This window comes from Cetorhinus maximus, chromosome 1 (genome assembly GCF_964194155.1).
Source record: "Cetorhinus maximus chromosome 1, sCetMax3.hap1.1, whole genome shotgun sequence".
NCBI lineage: Eukaryota > Metazoa > Chordata > Chondrichthyes > Lamniformes > Cetorhinidae > Cetorhinus > Cetorhinus maximus.
In genome coordinates this window covers 181,780,814-181,799,894 of record NC_135879.1, presented here as the reverse complement: position 1 = coordinate 181,799,894, position 19,081 = coordinate 181,780,814, and the positions used below count along the sequence as shown (strand labels likewise).

Sequence of the window (19,081 nt, the reverse complement as noted above, 5' to 3'; positions counted from 1 at the left end):
AAAGGGAATTATGGATTTTACTTGCACCATTGTTTCTGGCAGGTTATTCTATAACATCACTTCAAAAAAAACCTTCTTTTGCTGATGACTTGAAATTTATGTCCTCTAGTTGCTAACTTGCTGAGCACTGGATTTTTTTTTCTTTATCCACAACACTTGTAGGTTTCAGCTTCTCCATCAGATTTCCTTTTAACATTCTCTGTTCTATTAGAAAGAGTTTCTGTTTTCCTAGTCTCACCATATAATAAAGCCTTTGGTCCCAACTTTCAGCTGAGGGAATCTCTTCTGCCAGCCTTCATAACTACATCCAACATGATTTGAATACCTCCTAGAAATCTGATTTTACTTTTACTTAATCTGGATTTTTTCAGTTGTTCCCTTTTTAAGATCCTCCAAGACTGGAAGTTCTGGATGATTCAGCCTGGCTCTATGGATGCCATTAGTGCTTCTACTAGTTCAGCCACAAGGAGATTATGTGCTAGCACAGGTTGCTCAGGTTTATTCCTTTAGTGCTGGGGCTTGCTCAGTGCTGAGGCTACACCTGATTTTCACCGTAGCCATTGTTGAAATTTTTGGAGGCACGTTAAGTACAAATGGTGAAGCCATTCTGTTAGGCTTAATGCTTTTGTTCTGTTGTGTAGCTAACGCAAGTTTCAATGGTAGAATTTGTTAACTGTGGCTCCTAATGTACACCAGATGAAACTCTTGAGCATGTTCGTTTGCACAGATAGAACTGCGCCATATGTGCTAGATGGATGGGATTTATCACAATATAACTATCTAGGGTTCCATAATATACGTATCACACAGGAGTGACAGTGTGTGACCCATTCAGGTTAAAGTTGCCAACTCTGGTTGAACGTATTCCTGGAGCTTTCTTCACATGACTCCTGCCTCCAACCGTCGAGTCAAACAGACTTTTTTCTCCGTATCCAATGTTTGCATAGCTAATATATGAAATAAAATTAAAATATTTCCCCCCCCCCCCCATAATAAGTATTATGGAGACATCTTTAATTCCAGGAAACTCTGCGACAACCCTGGAGCACTGAAATTATGTACGTAAGAAAGTTATCATACCTACTTGCTGCGCTGGGAAGTTGGGTTAAAGCGTCAGCAAAAGATGTCCCCTAAATTAAAAATATGCATTCATGATTTTTGCCACTGGGTTAGCAAGCTCGATCATTGGGTAAGATTCCTCACCTTACTATAATAAACCAGGACTAGAAAATAAATGTACTTTATACAACTCGTCCGGTTGAAAATCTACACAGGCATGCTAGATCCTAACCTACATTTGTGCTCCACATGTTATTTCAAAACTGACTGCCTGAAATGCACACACACAGGTAGGGGTTGTGAACAGGCAACAGTAAACTTGGCAACTTGCTGCCCCACACTGGGTGAATGAGCAGTAGAGTCGCTACCTTAAAGGTGAGGAACACGGGGGCCCCGGGAAGGAAGGGGTTCCCGGGTATTAGTAGCGGGGCGACGGGGAAATGGAGAGGAGTTCTATCCACAAACCTGGGAAATGAAACAAGACAGCACATGCCACATGTGGAGTGAATTACACTAACACATTAAAAAATATAAATATATTTGAGCGTATTAAAATGCAATTGAGGGTCAGCAGGGGTGATAGAGAAAACCCCCCCTCCTCCCAGGCACAGAAGTGCAATGAATGTGAAATGTGACAGTATTAAAGGGCTGGGATAGGTCTGAGTGCAACTCCACCCCCCCCACCCCGTGGCAACAGGCAGGTGAGGAGCAGAGGCAGGCGCTGTGTGGTGTGAGATATACAGCCTCCTCCAGCTCAGCTCGGAATGAGCATTGCAGGAGGCCGCTCGCTCTCACAATCACTGCCGTGCGCTATTAGCCCGTCCCCCCCCCACCCCCTCCATCCCCTCTCAGCACACACACACACACACACAGCTCCCTCCCTCTCTGCAAACTGCGGAGCTCCGCAGCAGCAGCGAAAGCCGCCTGCATCGACAAGTGCTTTCATCCCAGTAACCCCTTCACACACACACACACACACACACAAAAAGAGGCAGCAGATTGATCGGGGAGCCCGGCTTGTTGGCAGATCGAACCTCCCAAAGAGCAAATACCTCAGAGCACTCGAGGCGCCATTTTTGCTCCCTGTTCGGATCAGGAGCCGAGAGCCGGGCTGCTGTGCTCGAGTTGACAGATCAGATCAGATCATGCCATTTTCACAACCTCGGCAGCTTTGGGACTAGTTGAGATCACGGGCTATCGGCGCTGGATATGGGTTAGTAAGTAGCAAATTGGCGATTTTCTCTCTCTCTCTCCCTCTCTCTCTCTCTCTCGGTTTGTTTTCTGGCCGATTTCAATTCCTGCCTCAGAACAAAAAAAATGTGTACGTGTTTCGTGAGAAGGAGTTGATGGTGCAATTCGGTTGTTTAAAAAAAAGTCCGTCTTTTTTTTTGGTCGAATTGGAGTGGAGCTAGAGAGCCTCTAGCATCGGATTCCAGCAGCTGCAGTTTTCAAGCCCAACTCATTGTATCTCAGCGCTTTTACCGAGGGAGCAGAGCGTTTGGACGCTGCCAAAAGATATATTTATGATAAAATTATATTTTTAAAAAAAAACAGGCCGCTTCAACATGACAGATCTGACATTGTCGACATCTAAAAAGGTTTCTGGAATACTGAAAGCGGATTGAAAGATAATATGAAGTAAACGCTTACGACCGAGGTAAAGTGGATTCATTTGACAGGAGCCCGTAACGTGGCTGTTGGATTGGCTCGCAGGGGCACGAAAGCCTTTTTCATAGGAATTTTGGGTTTTTTTTGGGGGGGGGCGGATAGGACCAACGTTTAACTTTTTGCTTGTTGTTATGGCTGTCTTGGAAAATGTCGAACATTGTATTTTGTGGCAAATCAAGGCGTATAGATCGAAATAGAAAATGCGCCCATTATTTTAACTGCTAGTTGAACATTCACTGGATTTTTTTTGGGGGGGGGGGGTGGGGGGGAACTGGAGCTTTTTTTAAGATGAAGGTCCGTGCTTAAATTATTTGGACAACTTAATAAATTACTGGTACGAGCTTTTATTTGTTTTATTTGCACTGATCGTAAATTCAAAGGAATTGGAATTGCAAGATTGCCTCTTGATGTTTACAGTTAAGATCTACTTTGTATCTATTTTTGTTTCCAGATTGCAGTTTTTGTTTTATTTGGCGGATCGGATTACCCTGGAGTAACGGAGGACACTGAAAAGTGCTGAATTCCTGCCCTCCACAGTCCCTGAGCCTCTCACGGACGGAGAGATGGAGCTGAGGGAGGCGGCGATGGGCTGCAGGCAGAAGCCGGCTGACGGGGATTTCAGGTCGGCTGGCTGCAGCGCCAAGTCCGCAGTCTCTCCCGGAGCTTTGATGCAGTCGCCTGGGAGCCAGATGAACGGGGGAAGGCTGGATCAGGACGACGAGGAGAGCGCTTGTGGTAGCCAGGACTCCAACTCCAACACAGACAGCGATAAATCAATGCAGGGAGACGGCCTGGAGGAACACGAGTTTTCCATCAAGGAGGCGAACTTCACAGACGGCAGCCTGAAACTCAAGATCCAGACCACCAAACGGCCCAAGAAACCTCCCAAGAACCTGGAGAACTACATCTGCCCTCCGGAGATCAAGATCACCATCAAACAGCCAGGGGACCAGAAAAACTGCAGGTCGAGCAAAAGTAACAAGGTGTCAAAAGAAGATGAAAAGAAAAAGGTAAGAGGCTCACAACTGTCCAACTTCCTTTTGTGTTTACACTCCACCCTGCCTTCTACTTTGATAGGCGATAAACATGTTTTTACAAGATGGTCGATACCCCTTGTTATGACTGCAGAGGGGGCGGGGGGGGGGAAGAAGCAATGGGAATCAGGTGGCTAGAGACGCTCTTATGTTTGCATGTTACCATTTAGGGTATAATACTTTGAGGTGAACATATTTACACTACACAGGCATATCTTCATTAACTTTACAACGGCCTCGATGACTATTTAGAATATTTACTGGTTTCTGTGAAGCTCGTCATTTTGACAGGCTGTACTCATCCCAATAATTTGAAAGTACATTGATAAAACAGTGTGAAAATTTACACAAAACTGACTTCTGTGCAGATATTACTGCCCCTTTATTCAGTGGACTTAGTTATTAAATTGGCATGTTTTAAAATCAGATAAAGTAAGCATTTATTCTGAATTGGAAATGGAGCAGGTAAATCTATGCTTCCATGTTAATTTGTGGTGGAGTAAATGTTGATGTTGTTGAAACAGTCCATGGGTATGGGAGCAGATTGGGCTTTGACACGACTTCCATCCCCCAAAGCGACAGTGTTCACTTTACAATGCCATTAGACTTCTATTAAATATTAAGCTGATACATTTAGTTTGCAGTTTTCTGCCTTTTTCAACATTTGCTTTTGTCCTCTGTTCAGGCCTGAGAATGTTATGTTCTCAGTTAGAATTTGGCACTCTTCACAATTGGAGCTTTGCCTCCCCAAACACCAGTTTAGGGTCTTTTGTGAAGTTAATGTTGGCACTGAACTCACATTTGCAAGTTTGATTGATATGAATTTCACTCCTGGAGTTGAATTTTTAGCGTAGTTACTACTGTATTGCACACTTCCACAGAACTTCATTTTTATGAGGCACAGCATTGGTCTTTGTTCAGAATGTCTCTGTACCTTTGAATATATTGGTATTGCCCAGCAACATAAGATACTAACAAGGTGACATCAGTTATGTCAGACATCACTCTTCTAGCGTCTGCCCATCACTGCTCCGTTATCTGTGATCAAAGGTGCCCTGCTGTGCTTATAGTGTAAACAGGCAGACTCTGCTGTTATCTTGGTAATACCTGGAGTGAACCATACTGGAGTCATTCTGGAGTCTTTCTATGAATTCACCTTTGAATTTTTGTCTGCTTCACTCAAGTAATACAGTATCACTATTTAATTTGTGTTTCACAGTACAGTTGGAACAAAAAATCTTGATAGATTGCAGTGTCAATCTGTGTTTTGTAAAGATTTTATTTGTGTGTGTAGTTTTTCTCCATGTGATTAAGGAGACTCTGATTAATCATTATTGTCTTCTGTGATGTGCAGAGTTAGATCTTAAAATCCAAGAGGACACTGGGGAAATCAGAGTTTGAATAGCAATGTTTTTATAGACTGGAAGTGGTTTACTGTATTACTCAGTTTTGCAAAGGATGAAAATAATACTGACCCTTCTTAAAGGGTCTTTTCTGTGGTTAAAATGCATTTGTGGTGGAACACTTAAAAGTTATAGTTCCCAGCCGAGCTATATTGTATTGGTCCTTTTAGGATCTTGGCACAAGGGAATTGTGAAAATAGGAAGCCTCAAGCTATGGTCATAAATACATGAAGTATACATTTAATAGAGACCGTCCCCTTTAAATGTGAGTCCATGGCCTCCTACCCACCCCCTTCCTAATGCTGAATGTTTTACTATCAAGATTGTGTCTTGGCTCACAGTGCGATGGAAGTAATTGGAACCAGTCTGTGCTGGTCAGGGCAGATTGTAAAAATCCAATGCTGTGGCATGTTGGGGAAATGGTGTATAATTTACTCAGTTCTGTTTGAAGTCCTTATTTAATATTTAAAAAAAAAATCTTTCTAGCACAGCAAACATAATGGAGTAACGTTTGAAATAGAATATTGGATTCTTTTGATAAACTCATTGAAACTTGTTTAAAATGATCCAGGGAATGCTCACAAGAATAGTTTTGAATTCCATTGTATCAGTTTCACGCATTTCATTAGCTTATAAAAGGTGAAACTTACTCGTAGTTAATTTATTTATCATGTTTCAAATTACTGCTCCTTGTATCTAGATGTTTGTGGTTATTAGCCTAGCCCTGTGTACTACAGTGCTCACAAATAAATACAACACACTTCTTAATTTTGGCATAGAATTGAATGCTAAACTGAAGTTAAAATTTGGATTACTGGTTGATCATTATGCAGGCATGATGTAAAGACAATGTGTTTGTAAGGCAATTTATCAATGTTCTTTTAGGTTGGTGAAAAATGTGGTTGTTAAGGATCACAGCACTACCCTGTCATATTAGAAGCATTGCTTCACTCTGAATATGGTAGTGGAATTTGGCTGATGAACACTCACCTCTTGAGTGCTCATTAAGAATGGGACAATTTTTTGAAATTGGAAAACTAAGATAGGCAGTTAAAGTTTTGCTAACAATGTGCAGAGTCATAGAATCATTTACGCCACAGAAGGAGGCCATTTGACCCATCAAGTCCATGCCGGTTCTGCATGGAACAATCCAGTCAGTCCCATCCCCCACTCAACCCTTGTAGCCCCGCAAGTTTATTTCTTTCAAGTGCCCATCCAATTTCCATTTGAAATCATTGATTGTCTCTGCTTCCACCACCCATGTGGGCAGTGAGTTCCAGGTGATTACCACTTGCTGCGTAAAAAAGTTCTTCCTCACATTCCCCCTGCATCTCTTACCCAAAACCTTAAACCTGTGTTCCCTAGTCATTGTACCATCAGTTAATGAGAAGAGTATTTCCTTGTCTACCTTATCTACCTTGATGTTCAATGGCATTACCATCACTGAATCCCCCACTATCAACATCCTGGGCATTACCATTGACCAGAAACTGAACTGGACTAGCCATGTAAATACTGTGGCTACAAGAGCAGGTCAGAACCGAGGAATCTTGCAATATGTAACTCAACTCCTAACTCTCCAAAGCCTCTCCACCATCTACAAGGCACAAGTCAGGAGTGTGATGGAATACTGCCCACTTGCCTGGATGAGTGCAGCTCCAACAACACTCAGGAAGCTTAACACTGTCCAAAACAAAGTAACCTGCTTGATTGACATTACACCCACAAACATTCATTCCCCCCTCTAATGCACAGTGGCAGCAGTGTGTGCCATCTACAAGATGCACTGCAGGAATTCACCAAGGCTCCTTAGACAGCACCTTCCAAACCCATGACCACTACCATCTAGAAGGACAAGGGCAGCAAATAGATGGGAACACTGCCACCTGGAAGTTCCCCTCCAAGTCAATCACCATTCTGACTTGGAAATATATCGCTGTTCCTTCACTGTCGCGAGGTCAAAATCCTGGAACTCCCTCCCTAAGAGCACTGTGGATGTACCTACACCACATGGACCACAGCGGCTCAAGAAGGCAGCTCACCACCACCTTCTCAAGGGCAACTAGGGATGGCCAATAAATGCAGGCCTACTGGTAAATCTCCTCTGCAACCTTTCAAAGACCCTCAAGCCTTTACCAAAGTGTGGTAACCAGAACTCAATGCAATACCCTAGTTATGGCCTAACCAGAGCATTATAAAGTTTCAACATAACTTCCCTGCTTTGTACTCAATCCCTCTATTTATGAAGCCCAAGATCCCATATGCTTGCTAACCATTCTCAAAGTGGTGAAAAGAATGATCGGACTGACGTTTTGGTAAAGAAGCATGTTCTTTGCCTGGGAATCATGGATTGAAGTAAAGTATACTCCATTTAATTGGTAAAACCGTTGGGGAAAGGGGAGGTGAGGTGGACGTGTTTTTATCTCTTCACTTTCTTTATTTTATTATGTAGGTAGGTCAGGTGTTCCTCACGTGTCGGTGCAGACTGGATGGGCCGAAGGGCCTCTTCAGCACTCTGTGATTCTGTGATTTTGGCACAGATTGTGTCTTTGTTTTCTTGTCCACACTCTGAATTCCAAAATTGCCTCTCTTATTTCTCACTTCCCTCATTTCTACTTGGTTGCATCTACTTGGAAGTTGGGGTTGTTCTCCTCATTGTAAAGTTGACAAGGAATTAAAAATGGGAAACATACACTTAACACGAAGACCGATGATAGGTAGGTCAATGGGAGGGAAAAATAGATCGATAAGTTCTCCAGATGCAAGAGTGCATAGAATGGCCTCTCCTTGGCAACTGCCTGAGGCTGCGCCAGACCACTTGCAACTTTGGCATCTTATAAGACTCTGAGATAGGCTCCTGACCTATATCCACTTTAGCACCAGGACTGCCTAATTCCACCACTGTAACATTGAATGTTTTCACCTCTGCCTCAGCTTAACTGCTGCTGAACCTCTCATCCATGCCTTTGTTGACTCTGGGCTTGACTTTTCTAATGCTATTCTGACCAGCTTCACATCTTCTATGTTTCATAAATCAGAACTAATCCAAAACTCAGCTGCCCATGTCCCAACTTGCACCAAACCTCTTTCAGCCATCATCCCTATGCTCATTGATTTATATTGGCTCCAGATTCAGAAGTGAGTCTACTTAAAAAATCTCATCTTTGTTTTCATATCTATCTATGGCCTCCCCATTTCCCTATCCCTATAATGGCCTCCAACTCTACAACTCCCAAAACCCCTGCATTCCTCAAATTTTGGTCTCTTGTGCATCCCCCAATTTTAATTGCTCCAATATTGGCAGTTGAGCCTTCATTTGCCAAAGTGCCAAGCTCTGGAATGCCCTCCTAAAACCTCTCTGCCTTTTTAGCTCACTCCTCTCCTTGAAAGTGCTTCATAAAACCTATCTCTTTGACCTGTCCTAATCTAACCTCATGTTGCTTGGTGTCAAATTTTGTTTGATAAAGCTCCTGTAAAGCACCCAAAGATGCTTAAAGGCGCTATATGAATGCAAGTTGTTGTTATATGTCGGGCATTAGACCTGTGTTGAAATAAACATTTTAAACACAAGTTTAATACAAAATGTACACTTCAAGTTCATTGCATTGGTACTTTTACTGTGATTTGGCAGTATGATGTTAGGGTACACTTGTTAAGTTACACTATTGACATAAATTTTTTATGAAATCCTTGTGACTATAAAGGAGGAGGCAGTGGCATAGTGGTTTTGTCACTAGACTAGTAATCCACAGTAATGCTCTGGGGATCCGGGTTTGAATCCCACCATGGCAGATGGTGAAATTTAAATTCAATAATAGTCTGGATTATGACCATGAAGCTATTGCCAGTTGCCGTAAAATCCCATCTGGTTCACTAATGTCCTTTAGGGAAAGAAATCTGCCATCCTTACCTGGTCTGGCCTGCATGTGACTCCAGACCCACAGCAATGTGGTTGACTCTTAAATGCCCTCTGAAAGGCACCCAGTTCTCAAGGGCGTTTAGGGATAAGGAATAATTGCTGGCCTAGCTAGTGACGCTCACGTCCCATAAGCGAATATAAAAAAAAATGCTTCTGCCCATGGCTAACTCCATTGTGATTGTGATCAACTCACTGGCAGAAATACAAATTAGATTGTGAAGACCTCCATGAAATTTATACATACATCTTTGAATGAGTAGCAGTGAGTCATGTTTCTTGATATTTATCATCAGAGGGCATTTATTAAAGAAAATGCTGGGGCTAGTCAAAATTCACCTGCCTAATATCCATCCCTCATGGCGTTGCAAATGATTGTTCATGACCTTTTGACCTAGCAGACCTATTATAACAAGATAGCCTGCACTGAATGTGGACAAGGATGATACTATGGGATTAACAGCAGTTACATTTTCGGTGGAGACTATTTTAAATTTTGTTTTATAATAAAGTATTCGTTGAGATGGAACCTTGCTTTAGGATGGACACTGTTTATTCCCAGTTTCAAAGCATGACCTGTAGCTGGACAGGTGACTACATTGCGGGTTCTGCCTTTGTCTCCTGCTGAGTTGTTCAAATCCCAGATGATGCAGCCATAGAATGACTTCTCTTACTTTCTCTACTTCCCTTGTGAAATAAGAACTTGTCATGTGGACAATATTGGGCAGACTTTCTTAGCTATTTGGGTATTTTTACAAGTTTGTAATTTTGATAAAGTTAACCTCCTTCCATTAACTAATTTAAATGTGGAATTAAAGAAAACAATTAATAGGTCATCAGCATGCGATCAGGCCTGAGCTTGAGTGTATCCATTTTCTACAGAATTTCAGGACAACATTTTTTGTAAACAGTCTTTTCTTCCATCATTTGCTTTTTGTATGGTTCCTCCTTTAACTGAGTGTGGAATTCTCCTTAACCACTAATAATGCCCTTCCATTGGCCTATACTGGCAATGAAGTGTGAAACTGGATCAGTTTATAATTCACCATATGAGACTGTGACAATGTTAAGTTGTTTAAACTTGCTCTGTAGAAGTACCAGAGCTTGAAATTCCCTCCCTAAATGGCTTCACTTCTAATGGCCTTTCCTCCTTTAAGATACTCCTTAAAACCAGCCTCTTTGACCAAGCTTTAGGTCATCTGTGCTAGCATCTCCTTATCTCCTTGGTGCCAAATTTAGTTTGATAACAGTGTTGGAGCGTTTTATGACTTTAAATGTGCTTTTTAATGCAAATTGTTGTTATTTTGGTTCATATCTGCAGCTGCAGCCTGGTTGAGAGATCATTGGAGTTATTGGACAACCTTTAAAAGCTAGGCTTTTAAAGAGATCTAATGACTGTCATGTTTATTTTTGGATTCACTGACCATAAATGTATGATGATAAATTTAAGGAGTTATTTGCTGAAGCAATGTATTTCCTATTTGCAAACACCGGTACTGAATGTTATGTGGAAATCCACATCCCTTAGTGTACTTTGGAATGACTGGGTGATAAATAACCAAGGTGAACGGTCATGTGGGAGAGTGGAAGAAAACTTTGTCCAATTTGGGTGAGTTTTATTCATGTCAGCTAGTTTGCTAGATGGAGCTATTGGGTGACATTGAGACACTGTTGGCAGAGCTGTGATTACTTTTCAAAAAGAATATGTGACTTGTAAACTTCAACAAGGGAGAAGAACCTTTCATTAGACTGTGATTATGAAGCTGGGAAGAAAACTGCAAAATGGCAGCAACTAAAAAGAGAGAGTAGAATTATTAAAGCTGAACTCCCAACATTACAGATTTGTGGAGATAAGGTAAATTGAATTTTTAAATTCTTTTTTAATGCTTTTCATGTACGTTTTTGATAGAACAATTCAGGTATGTATGTGTGAAGGTGTAGTATTAGTATTAGTTGACAGGATTCTGGATTAGCTCTTTGGTAAAAGTAATTGCATTAATTCAAAGAATTGCTGTTGCTACTGTAATCTGTTACATGTAAACACAACTGAGCCGTTAATGTGCTATCGACCTCTGATCCCAGACATGTAACTAACTCAGCTTCATGTCATTGTGAGTAAACAATGCTATGACCAATTGCTGTCCATTGATTCATGAAATTACAAATAATACTTAGTTGGCAACTATCCTTTTATTAAAAGGCTTTATGTGTTTACATGTAGATTATTTATTGGTCATAAATGTTTACTGTTTCCCAGTGATTTGTTGTAGGTCAGCTACCTTATTCTCTTGGTGAGTTCCTAACTGACATCACACTCATATGATTGCTGCAGAACTATTGACCTCTATTGACATTATGACATTAAAAATATTGGCCCTTTGAAAACCTTAATATACCTTTTCTGAATGGAATCAGCAGTTTCCAAAGAATATTGAATAACATGTTACAAAGAGCCTGTGTGAACAGTTGGAAAGAATTCAAAATTTCGATTGTTCTGCTTAACAGCAATGCAAGGAAACATAGAATAAAAAGCTACATTTATGGAACTAAGTGCAAGGAAAGGAAGTCATGACAAAACTTTGTTTTGCTAAATATTAATGTTCAGTTCTGTTCTGAGTAATTTATAGCATTCAAACTTTTCAGAGAGTGTTTTGCTTTCATTAGATTGAGTGTTCAGTTACTGTATTGGGCTTTATTTGGCCTTCAGCAAAATGAGTGTTTTATAAGGAAGTGACCTGCTTAACATCATTAAAGGATTGAAGTATTCTGGTCCTTTAAAGAGACAAAGAATAAGTGATTCTGCATGATGGTGGTCATCTTCCAAAATTCTATAGACTCTGGAGCAGTTCCTACAGATTGGAGGGTGTATTTAAAAAAGGAGGGAGAGAAAAAACAGAATTACAGACCACTAAGTACGAATCAGTAGTGGGGAAAATGCTGGAGTCTATTATAAAAGACATGGTAACAAAATATTTGGAAAGCATTAACGGAATTAGATAAAGTCAGCATGGGTTTATGAAAGGGAAATCATGCTTCACTAAATTACTGGAGTTTTTTGAGGATGTAACTAGTAGAATAGATTAGGGAGAACCAGTGGATGTGGTGTATTTGGATTTCAAGAAGGCTTTTGATAAGGTCCCATATAAGAAGCTAGTGGGCAAAATTAAAGCACATAGGATCGGGGATAATATATTAACATGGATTGAGAATTGGTTGACAGACCGGAAACAGAGAATAAATGGGTCTTTTTCTGGATGGCAGGCAGTGACTAATGGTGTACCAAAGAGATTAGTGCTTGGGCGCCAGCTATTGATGATATATATATATAAATAACTTGGATGAGGAAACCAAATGCAATATTTCCAAATCTGCTGATGACACAAAACTGGGCAGGTCTGTGAGTTGTGAGGAGGATTCAAGGAGGCTTCAGGGCGATTTAGACAAGTGTGTGTGGGCAAACACATGGCAGATGCAGTATAACATGGATAAATATGAAGTTAAATGCTTCAGTGTGAAAAACAGAAAGGCAGAGTATCATTTGAAAGGTGATTTATTGGGAACTGTGGATGTACAAAGGGATCTGGCTGTCCTTGTACACCAGTCAATGAAAGTAAACAGGCAGGTACAGCAAGCAATTAGGAAGGCAAATGGTATGTTGGCCTTCATTGCAAGAGGATTTGAGTTCAGAAGTAGGGATGTCTTACTGCAGTTATACAAGGCCTTGGTGAGACCACACCTGGAGTATTGTGCGCAGTTTTGTTCTCCCTACCTAAGAAAGGATACACTTGCCATAGAGGGAGTGCAGCGAAAGTTCACTAGGTTGATGCCGGGGATGGCAGGACTGTCGTATGAGGAGATATTGGTTCGACTGGGCCTCTATTCACTAGAGTTTAGAAGAATGAGAGGGGACCTGATTGAAACGTACAAAATTCTAACAGGGCTAGACAGACTGGATGCAGGGAGCATGTTCCCCCTGGTTGGGGAGTTTGGAACCAGGGCCACAGTCTCAGGATATGGGGCAGGCCATTCAGGACTGAGTTGAGGAAAAATTTCTTCACTCAGAGGGTGGTCAACCTGTGGAATTCTCTACCACAGAAGGCTGTGGTGACCGGGTCAATGAGTATATTCAAGAAAAAAATTAATAACTTTTTGTTTATTAGGGCATCAAGGGAGAGAAAGTGGGAATATGGTATTGAGATAGCGGATCAGCCATGATCATATTGAATGGTGGAGCAGGTTCAAAGGGCCGAGTGGCCTACTCCTGCTCCTAGTTTCTATGTTTCTATGATGCAAGTAAGGCTTTGGAACTGTCACAACTTAGTGGGGAAAATAAATCTGTTCTTAAAATTGTTCTAGACATTTTTAGAGTTCAAAAGAAATGGCAAAACATGTGCATCAAACTATAAGGTCTTTTTCTTGGCTTGCTTGCGATGTATATTTTAAAATAGTGCTAAATATTTGTCAGAATGCAAGAGAAATATTGGGAAGAAATTTTGGCAAACCTGCATGGAATATTGGGTAGTATATTTTAAATGCTGAAGAGTGTTGTGAATATATTTTAAAATTTTATTATTATAAGTTGCGTGTATAATCTCACTGAGCAAAGACCTGCTTCTGGTGTGGAACATTACGTCTGGGGATCAGTGGTCAATATGCCCAGATCCTGATTTAATGGTGACTAATTTTAGTAACTGGATTATTGTGGAAGTTGTGAAGTGGCAGCCCTAATCTCTGATTCATGTTCCTGTTGATCAAAGCTGCAAACTGTGACCTTCACTTTGAAGAATATACCCTCTTATTTCTTTAAAATACATTTATTTGGAACACATTCTTAAAAGACAGCGATGGTGCGCAGGCTTTTTTATTCATACACGATATGAGGGTCTTGCTAGCAAGGCCAGCATTTATTGCCTATCCCTATTTGCCCTTGAGAAGGTGGTGGTGAGCCATCTTCTTGAACCGCGCAGTCCTTGTGAAAGTATTCCTACAGTGCTGTTTGGGAGAAAGACCAGGATTTTGACTCAGTGACAATGAAGGAACAGCAATATATTTCCAAGTCAGGATGGAATGCTACTTGGAAGGGAACCTGTGGGTGCTGGTGTTCCAAAAAAACTGCTGCTCTTGGGTTTCTAGGTGGGAGAAGACATGAGTGAGGTGTTGTTGAAGTAGCCTTTGCAAGCTGCTGCAGTGCATGTTGAGCACACTGCTGCCTCTGTATGCTGGTGGTGGAGGGAGTGAATGTTTCAGGTACTAGGTGGGTTTCTGATCAAGTATGCTGCTATGTTTTGGATAATGTCAAGCCTCTTGAGTGTTGTTGGAGCTGTAGTCATCCAGGCAAGTGGGGGAGTTAACTATTAGATTGAGGCAGTTCCACAGCATCACTACACATCACGCAGGTAACACCTGGTAGGCTTTGGAAAGGATTTGGGGAGTCAGAAGGTGAGTCACTCACCAGAGAATACACAGCCTGTGACCTGTTTTTTTGATAGCGACAGTGTTTATGAGGTTGATCCAGTTAAGCTTCTGATCAGTGGTGACCTCCACAAGGAGTTGTTGATGGAGGATTCAGAGATGGTAATGACATTGACTGTGAAGGGGAGATGGTTAGATTCTTGTTGGAGATGTTAATGCCTGGCACAGATGTTACTTACCAGTTATCAGCTCAAGCCTCAATGTTGTCTAGGTCTTGCTATATGCGGGCGTGGGCTGCTTCACTATCTGAGGACATGTGAACGGAATTAAACACGGTGCAACTTATCAGCAAACATCCCTTCTCTGAACTTATGATGGAGGGAAGGTCATTGATGAAGCAGCTGAAGATGATTAGACCTTGGACTCTACCCTGAGGAACTCCTGCAGTGATGTCCCACTAGTTAAGACTGAATGAAAAGAATAGTGTCAAGGTGCAAAATCGAATGAAGGGGACTATCCACATCATTGCCAGTTCTTTCACTTTGTTTTCAGGTTATTGCTTCTGACTTTCTTACATCCATTTTATATTATGGAGCTCAGTGTCAGTCCGTCTTATGTGAGAAGTACAGGGGAGAATTAGTAGTATGAGGATAACTGAATAGATATCATTTGTGCAGTGAAAAGTTTGTCTTTCCAGTTCAGAACTTCTCAGATGTGTCTGGCCATATCCAAAATCAAGATGGCAGACCTAATATAAGTGGCAACTCTTAATCTTTGCCTTTGATAACATCGCTTTGCTATTGGGGCCATGCAATTAAGTTCTTTCTGAAGGAGTTTTATAATGACTTTCCTGACACTTGGTGCTAGCTTATTTATTGCACAGGGGCCCCTGGCCTATTATTTCCCCCTTTCACCCTGTCTTACTTGTATGGTTCAGCTACCGACCCATTGGGAAATTCAACTTGTGCCATTATCGGAAACTAGTTTGCTCAGATGTGGATGACTGAACTTTATGAGCAGAAATGTTTGAAAATTGACTCAATCCACTTCAGGGTTACCAAATTAATTTCTGTCCTGACTGGTCCAGAAACAATAACTCAGATCAAAGTAATGTGCTGGTTTCCAGGTCATTGCCCTAGCTGCTGTAATCTCAAACAATAGTACAAATGTTTTCCATGTTGTTCCCTGGATTATTAGCTTTCTATTTCCCAACATTTTCTCATTAAGGGGTAGAATCTCTTATTTACCCTTCCAGCTGCCATGTCTCTCAAGCCATAGTTCTATAATTTTGATTCACATGCTCTTATGTAAACTAATAAGAGAGCAGTGGATTTCTACACAGCTCCTATTTATGCGTCAACTGGCTCATCATGTCACTTAGAGGATATTTTCTGCACTTAAAAATGGGTGGCATGATGCAAAAACATTAAGTTCAGACAACCTATTATGAGACTTTAAAACATTACACTCCAGGGTTCAGAATTTGAAGAACTTTAGTGGGTAATAAGTTTCTGTTTTTCCACTTTTGTTCCTTCTCTTCACTGGAACTATGGAACCCACCTGATGCCTTCCCTGATCAACTCCCCTTCAAGCCACTCACCATCCTGACTTGAAATATAGCACCGTTCCTTCACTGTCGCTGGGTTAATATCCTGGAACTCTCTCCCTAACATCACTGAGGGTGTACCTACACCACATGGATTACAGCAGTTCAAGAAGGCAGCTCACCACCACCTTCTCAAGGGCAATTAGGGATGGGCGATAAATGCTGGCTTAGCCAGCAGTGGGTCACAACAGTAGTGTTCATCATTACATAGGCAGGCATTAATTCCTGTTGCATAATGTCACATATCAAATGTGAAGGTAATAATGTGAGGTTACATGGTGTTGAAAGTTACTGCTGCTCAATAATTATTTTTGTTCACCAGATGTGGGCAGTGCTGCAGCATTTATTTCCCATCCCTACTTGCCTTTGATAAGATGGTGGTGAGTTGCTTTAGTGAACCACTGCCGTCCATGTGGTGAAGTACTCCCATAGTTCTGTTAGATCGGAAGCCTTAAGATTTTGACCTAGCAATAATGAAGGAAAATAGACTGCTTTGTCTTGGATGGTATCAAGTTACTTGACTATTGCTGGAGCTGCACTCATCCAGGCAAGTAGAGCATATTTCATCACACTCTTCACTTGTGCCTTGTAGATAGTGGACATGCTATGGGGAGTCAGGAGATGAGTTACTTGCCACAGAATTCCCAGCCTCTGACCTGCTCTTGTAGCCACAGTATTTAGATGTTTTGTTCAGTTCAGTTTCTGGTCAATGATGACAATCTCCAGGATGTTATTGGTGGGGTATTTAGCAATGGAAATGCTGTTGAATGTCAAGTGGAGGTAGTTCAACTCCCTCTTGTTGGAGATGGTCATTGCCTGGCACTTGTGTGATGCGAATGTTACTTGCCACTTAGCAGATTGAATATTATACAAGTCGTGCTACATCTTGGGTACGAAATGCTTCAGTATCTGAGGAGTGCAATCATTAGCAAACATCCCACTTTTGACCTTATGATGGACGGAAGGTCATTGATGAAGCAGCTGAAGATGGTTGGGCCTAGGAAACTGCCCTGAGGAAATTCTGTCCTGCGGTCGACATTATTGGCATCCAACAATCATCTTTTGTGATTGTTAAGTGGGCATTAATTGCCCATTTAAAGGCCTCAATTGGGCCATAGGCGAGCAGCCCACCTGATGCCTCCCCTGCAGCTGGTAAAACCATGGCAGGGTTAGGCGAACCAGTGGCGGACATGCTACCAATGGCACATGCCCTATTTTACAGGTCTACCACCTGCTTTCTTGCTTGCAGATGGCCAGTAAAGTTAAGTCCAATTTTCTAATCCTCTCCAGCTATAGGCTGGAGGGCTGGAGGACTAATAATGTACTGGAAAGGGATAACCTGAGTAGCTAATAGAAAAACAGTTGAGTTAGTATAAATCATCATTTAGAAAGACATTTCAAAAGGAATACCAATAATCAAGGAAATTATTTTTTGTTATGCATGCAATTGTTAAGAGAAGGCTACATCTGTCTAACCTAATTGAATTTTTCAGGAAATAAAAGGGAGGGTTGATGAGGGCAGTGCATTTGATGTAGTCTATGGACTTTAGCAAGGCTCTTGACAAGGTCCTCAAGGCAGTTTCAACAGATAATTAAAAGCTCATGAGATCCAAGGGAAAGTGGCAAGATGGGTCCAAAATTACTTCAGTGACAGGAAGAAAAGGATTCTGGTCAATAGGCATTTTTGTGACTGGAAGGCTGTTTCCAGTGGAGTTCCGCAGGGCTCAGTATTGAGCTCCTTGCTTTCCATGGTGTATATCAATGATTTAATCATAAATGTACGGGGCATGATTAAGAAGTTTGTAGAGGCGGTACAAAAATTAACAAAGCAGTTGAGAGTGAGGAAGAAAGTTGTAGGCTGGAGGGATATATCAATGGACTGGTCAGGTGGGCAGAAAAGTGGCAAAAGGAACTCAACCCGGTGATGTGTGAGGTAATGCATTTGGTGAGGACAAACAGGCAATAAATGGTAGGATTCTGAGAAGTGTAAAGGAACAGAGAGACCTTGTGGTATATGTCCACAGATCTCTGAAGGTAGCAGGACAGGCAGATAAGGTGGTTAAGAAGGCATATGAGATACTTTCCTTTATTGGCCAAGGCCTAGAGTATAAGAGCAGGGACGTTATGCTAGAACTGTTTAAAACACTAGTTAGACTGCAGCTAGAGTGGTGCTTATGATTCTGATCACTGCAATTAGGAAGGCAAATGGTATGTTGGCCTTTATCGCAAGAGGATTTGAGTACAGGAGTAAAGATGCCTTGCTTCAATTGTATAGAACCTTGGTTAGACTGCACCTGGAGTAATGACTGTGTACAGTTTGGTCCACTTACCTAAGGAAGGATCTAATTGCCATAGAAGGACCACAGAGGAGGTTCACCAGAATAATTCCAGGGATGGTGGGACTGTCCTATGAGGAGAGATTGAGGAGACTGGGCCTGTAATCCCTAGAGTTTAGAAAAATTAGAGGTGATCTCATTGAAACTTACAGAATTCTTAAGGGGCTAGACAGGGTAGATGCAAGAAGGATGTTTCCCTGGCTGGGGGGTTAGGGCGGGGAGGTGGTTGGCGGTGGCGGTTCAAGAACCAGGGGACACAATCTCAGAATAAGGGGCAGTCCATTTAGGACTGAGATGAAAAGGAATTTCTTTACTCAGAGGGTTGTGATTCTTTGGAATTCTCAACCGCAGAGGCTGTGGAAGCTCAGTTGTTGAGCATGCTCAATACAGAGATTGCTAGGTCTCTAGAGACTAATGAGATCAAGGGATATGGGAAAAGTGTAGGAAAATGGCGAGATAGACGATCACCCATGATCTGGTTGAATAGTGGAGCAGGCTCGAGAGGCTGAATGGCCTACTCCTGCTCCAATGTTCCTATGTTCCTATTACAGGAAGGAGGGTATAGAGGAGGCTTACAAGGATGTTGTCAGAGATGGAGAATTGTAGCCAGGAGGAAAGATAAGATAGGCTAGGGTTTGATTTCTTTG

General features: G+C 41.7%; 1 protein-coding gene across 5 annotated transcripts in view; it reads left to right on the top strand.

Moving 5' to 3' along the window:
* The first annotated feature begins 1,920 nt into the window (after window positions 1–1,920).
* setbp1 (SET binding protein 1) overlaps window positions 1,921–19,081 on the top strand; it is a 356,587-nt gene continuing 339,426 nt past the window's right edge. The window contains exons 1-3 of one of the 5 annotated variants that reach the window (XM_078550653.1): window positions 1,939–2,276; window positions 2,614–2,716; window positions 3,179–3,737. In XM_078550653.1, the coding sequence (XP_078406779.1) occupies window positions 3,291–3,737 (447 nt within the window). In that variant the 5' untranslated portion in view covers window positions 1,939–2,276; window positions 2,614–2,716; window positions 3,179–3,290. Of the gene's footprint in view, window positions 2,717–2,924; window positions 3,062–3,178; window positions 3,738–19,081 lie in introns of those variants that run through there. The other 4 variants (XM_078550626.1, XM_078550635.1, XM_078550617.1 and 1 more) reach the window with 4 other exon arrangements.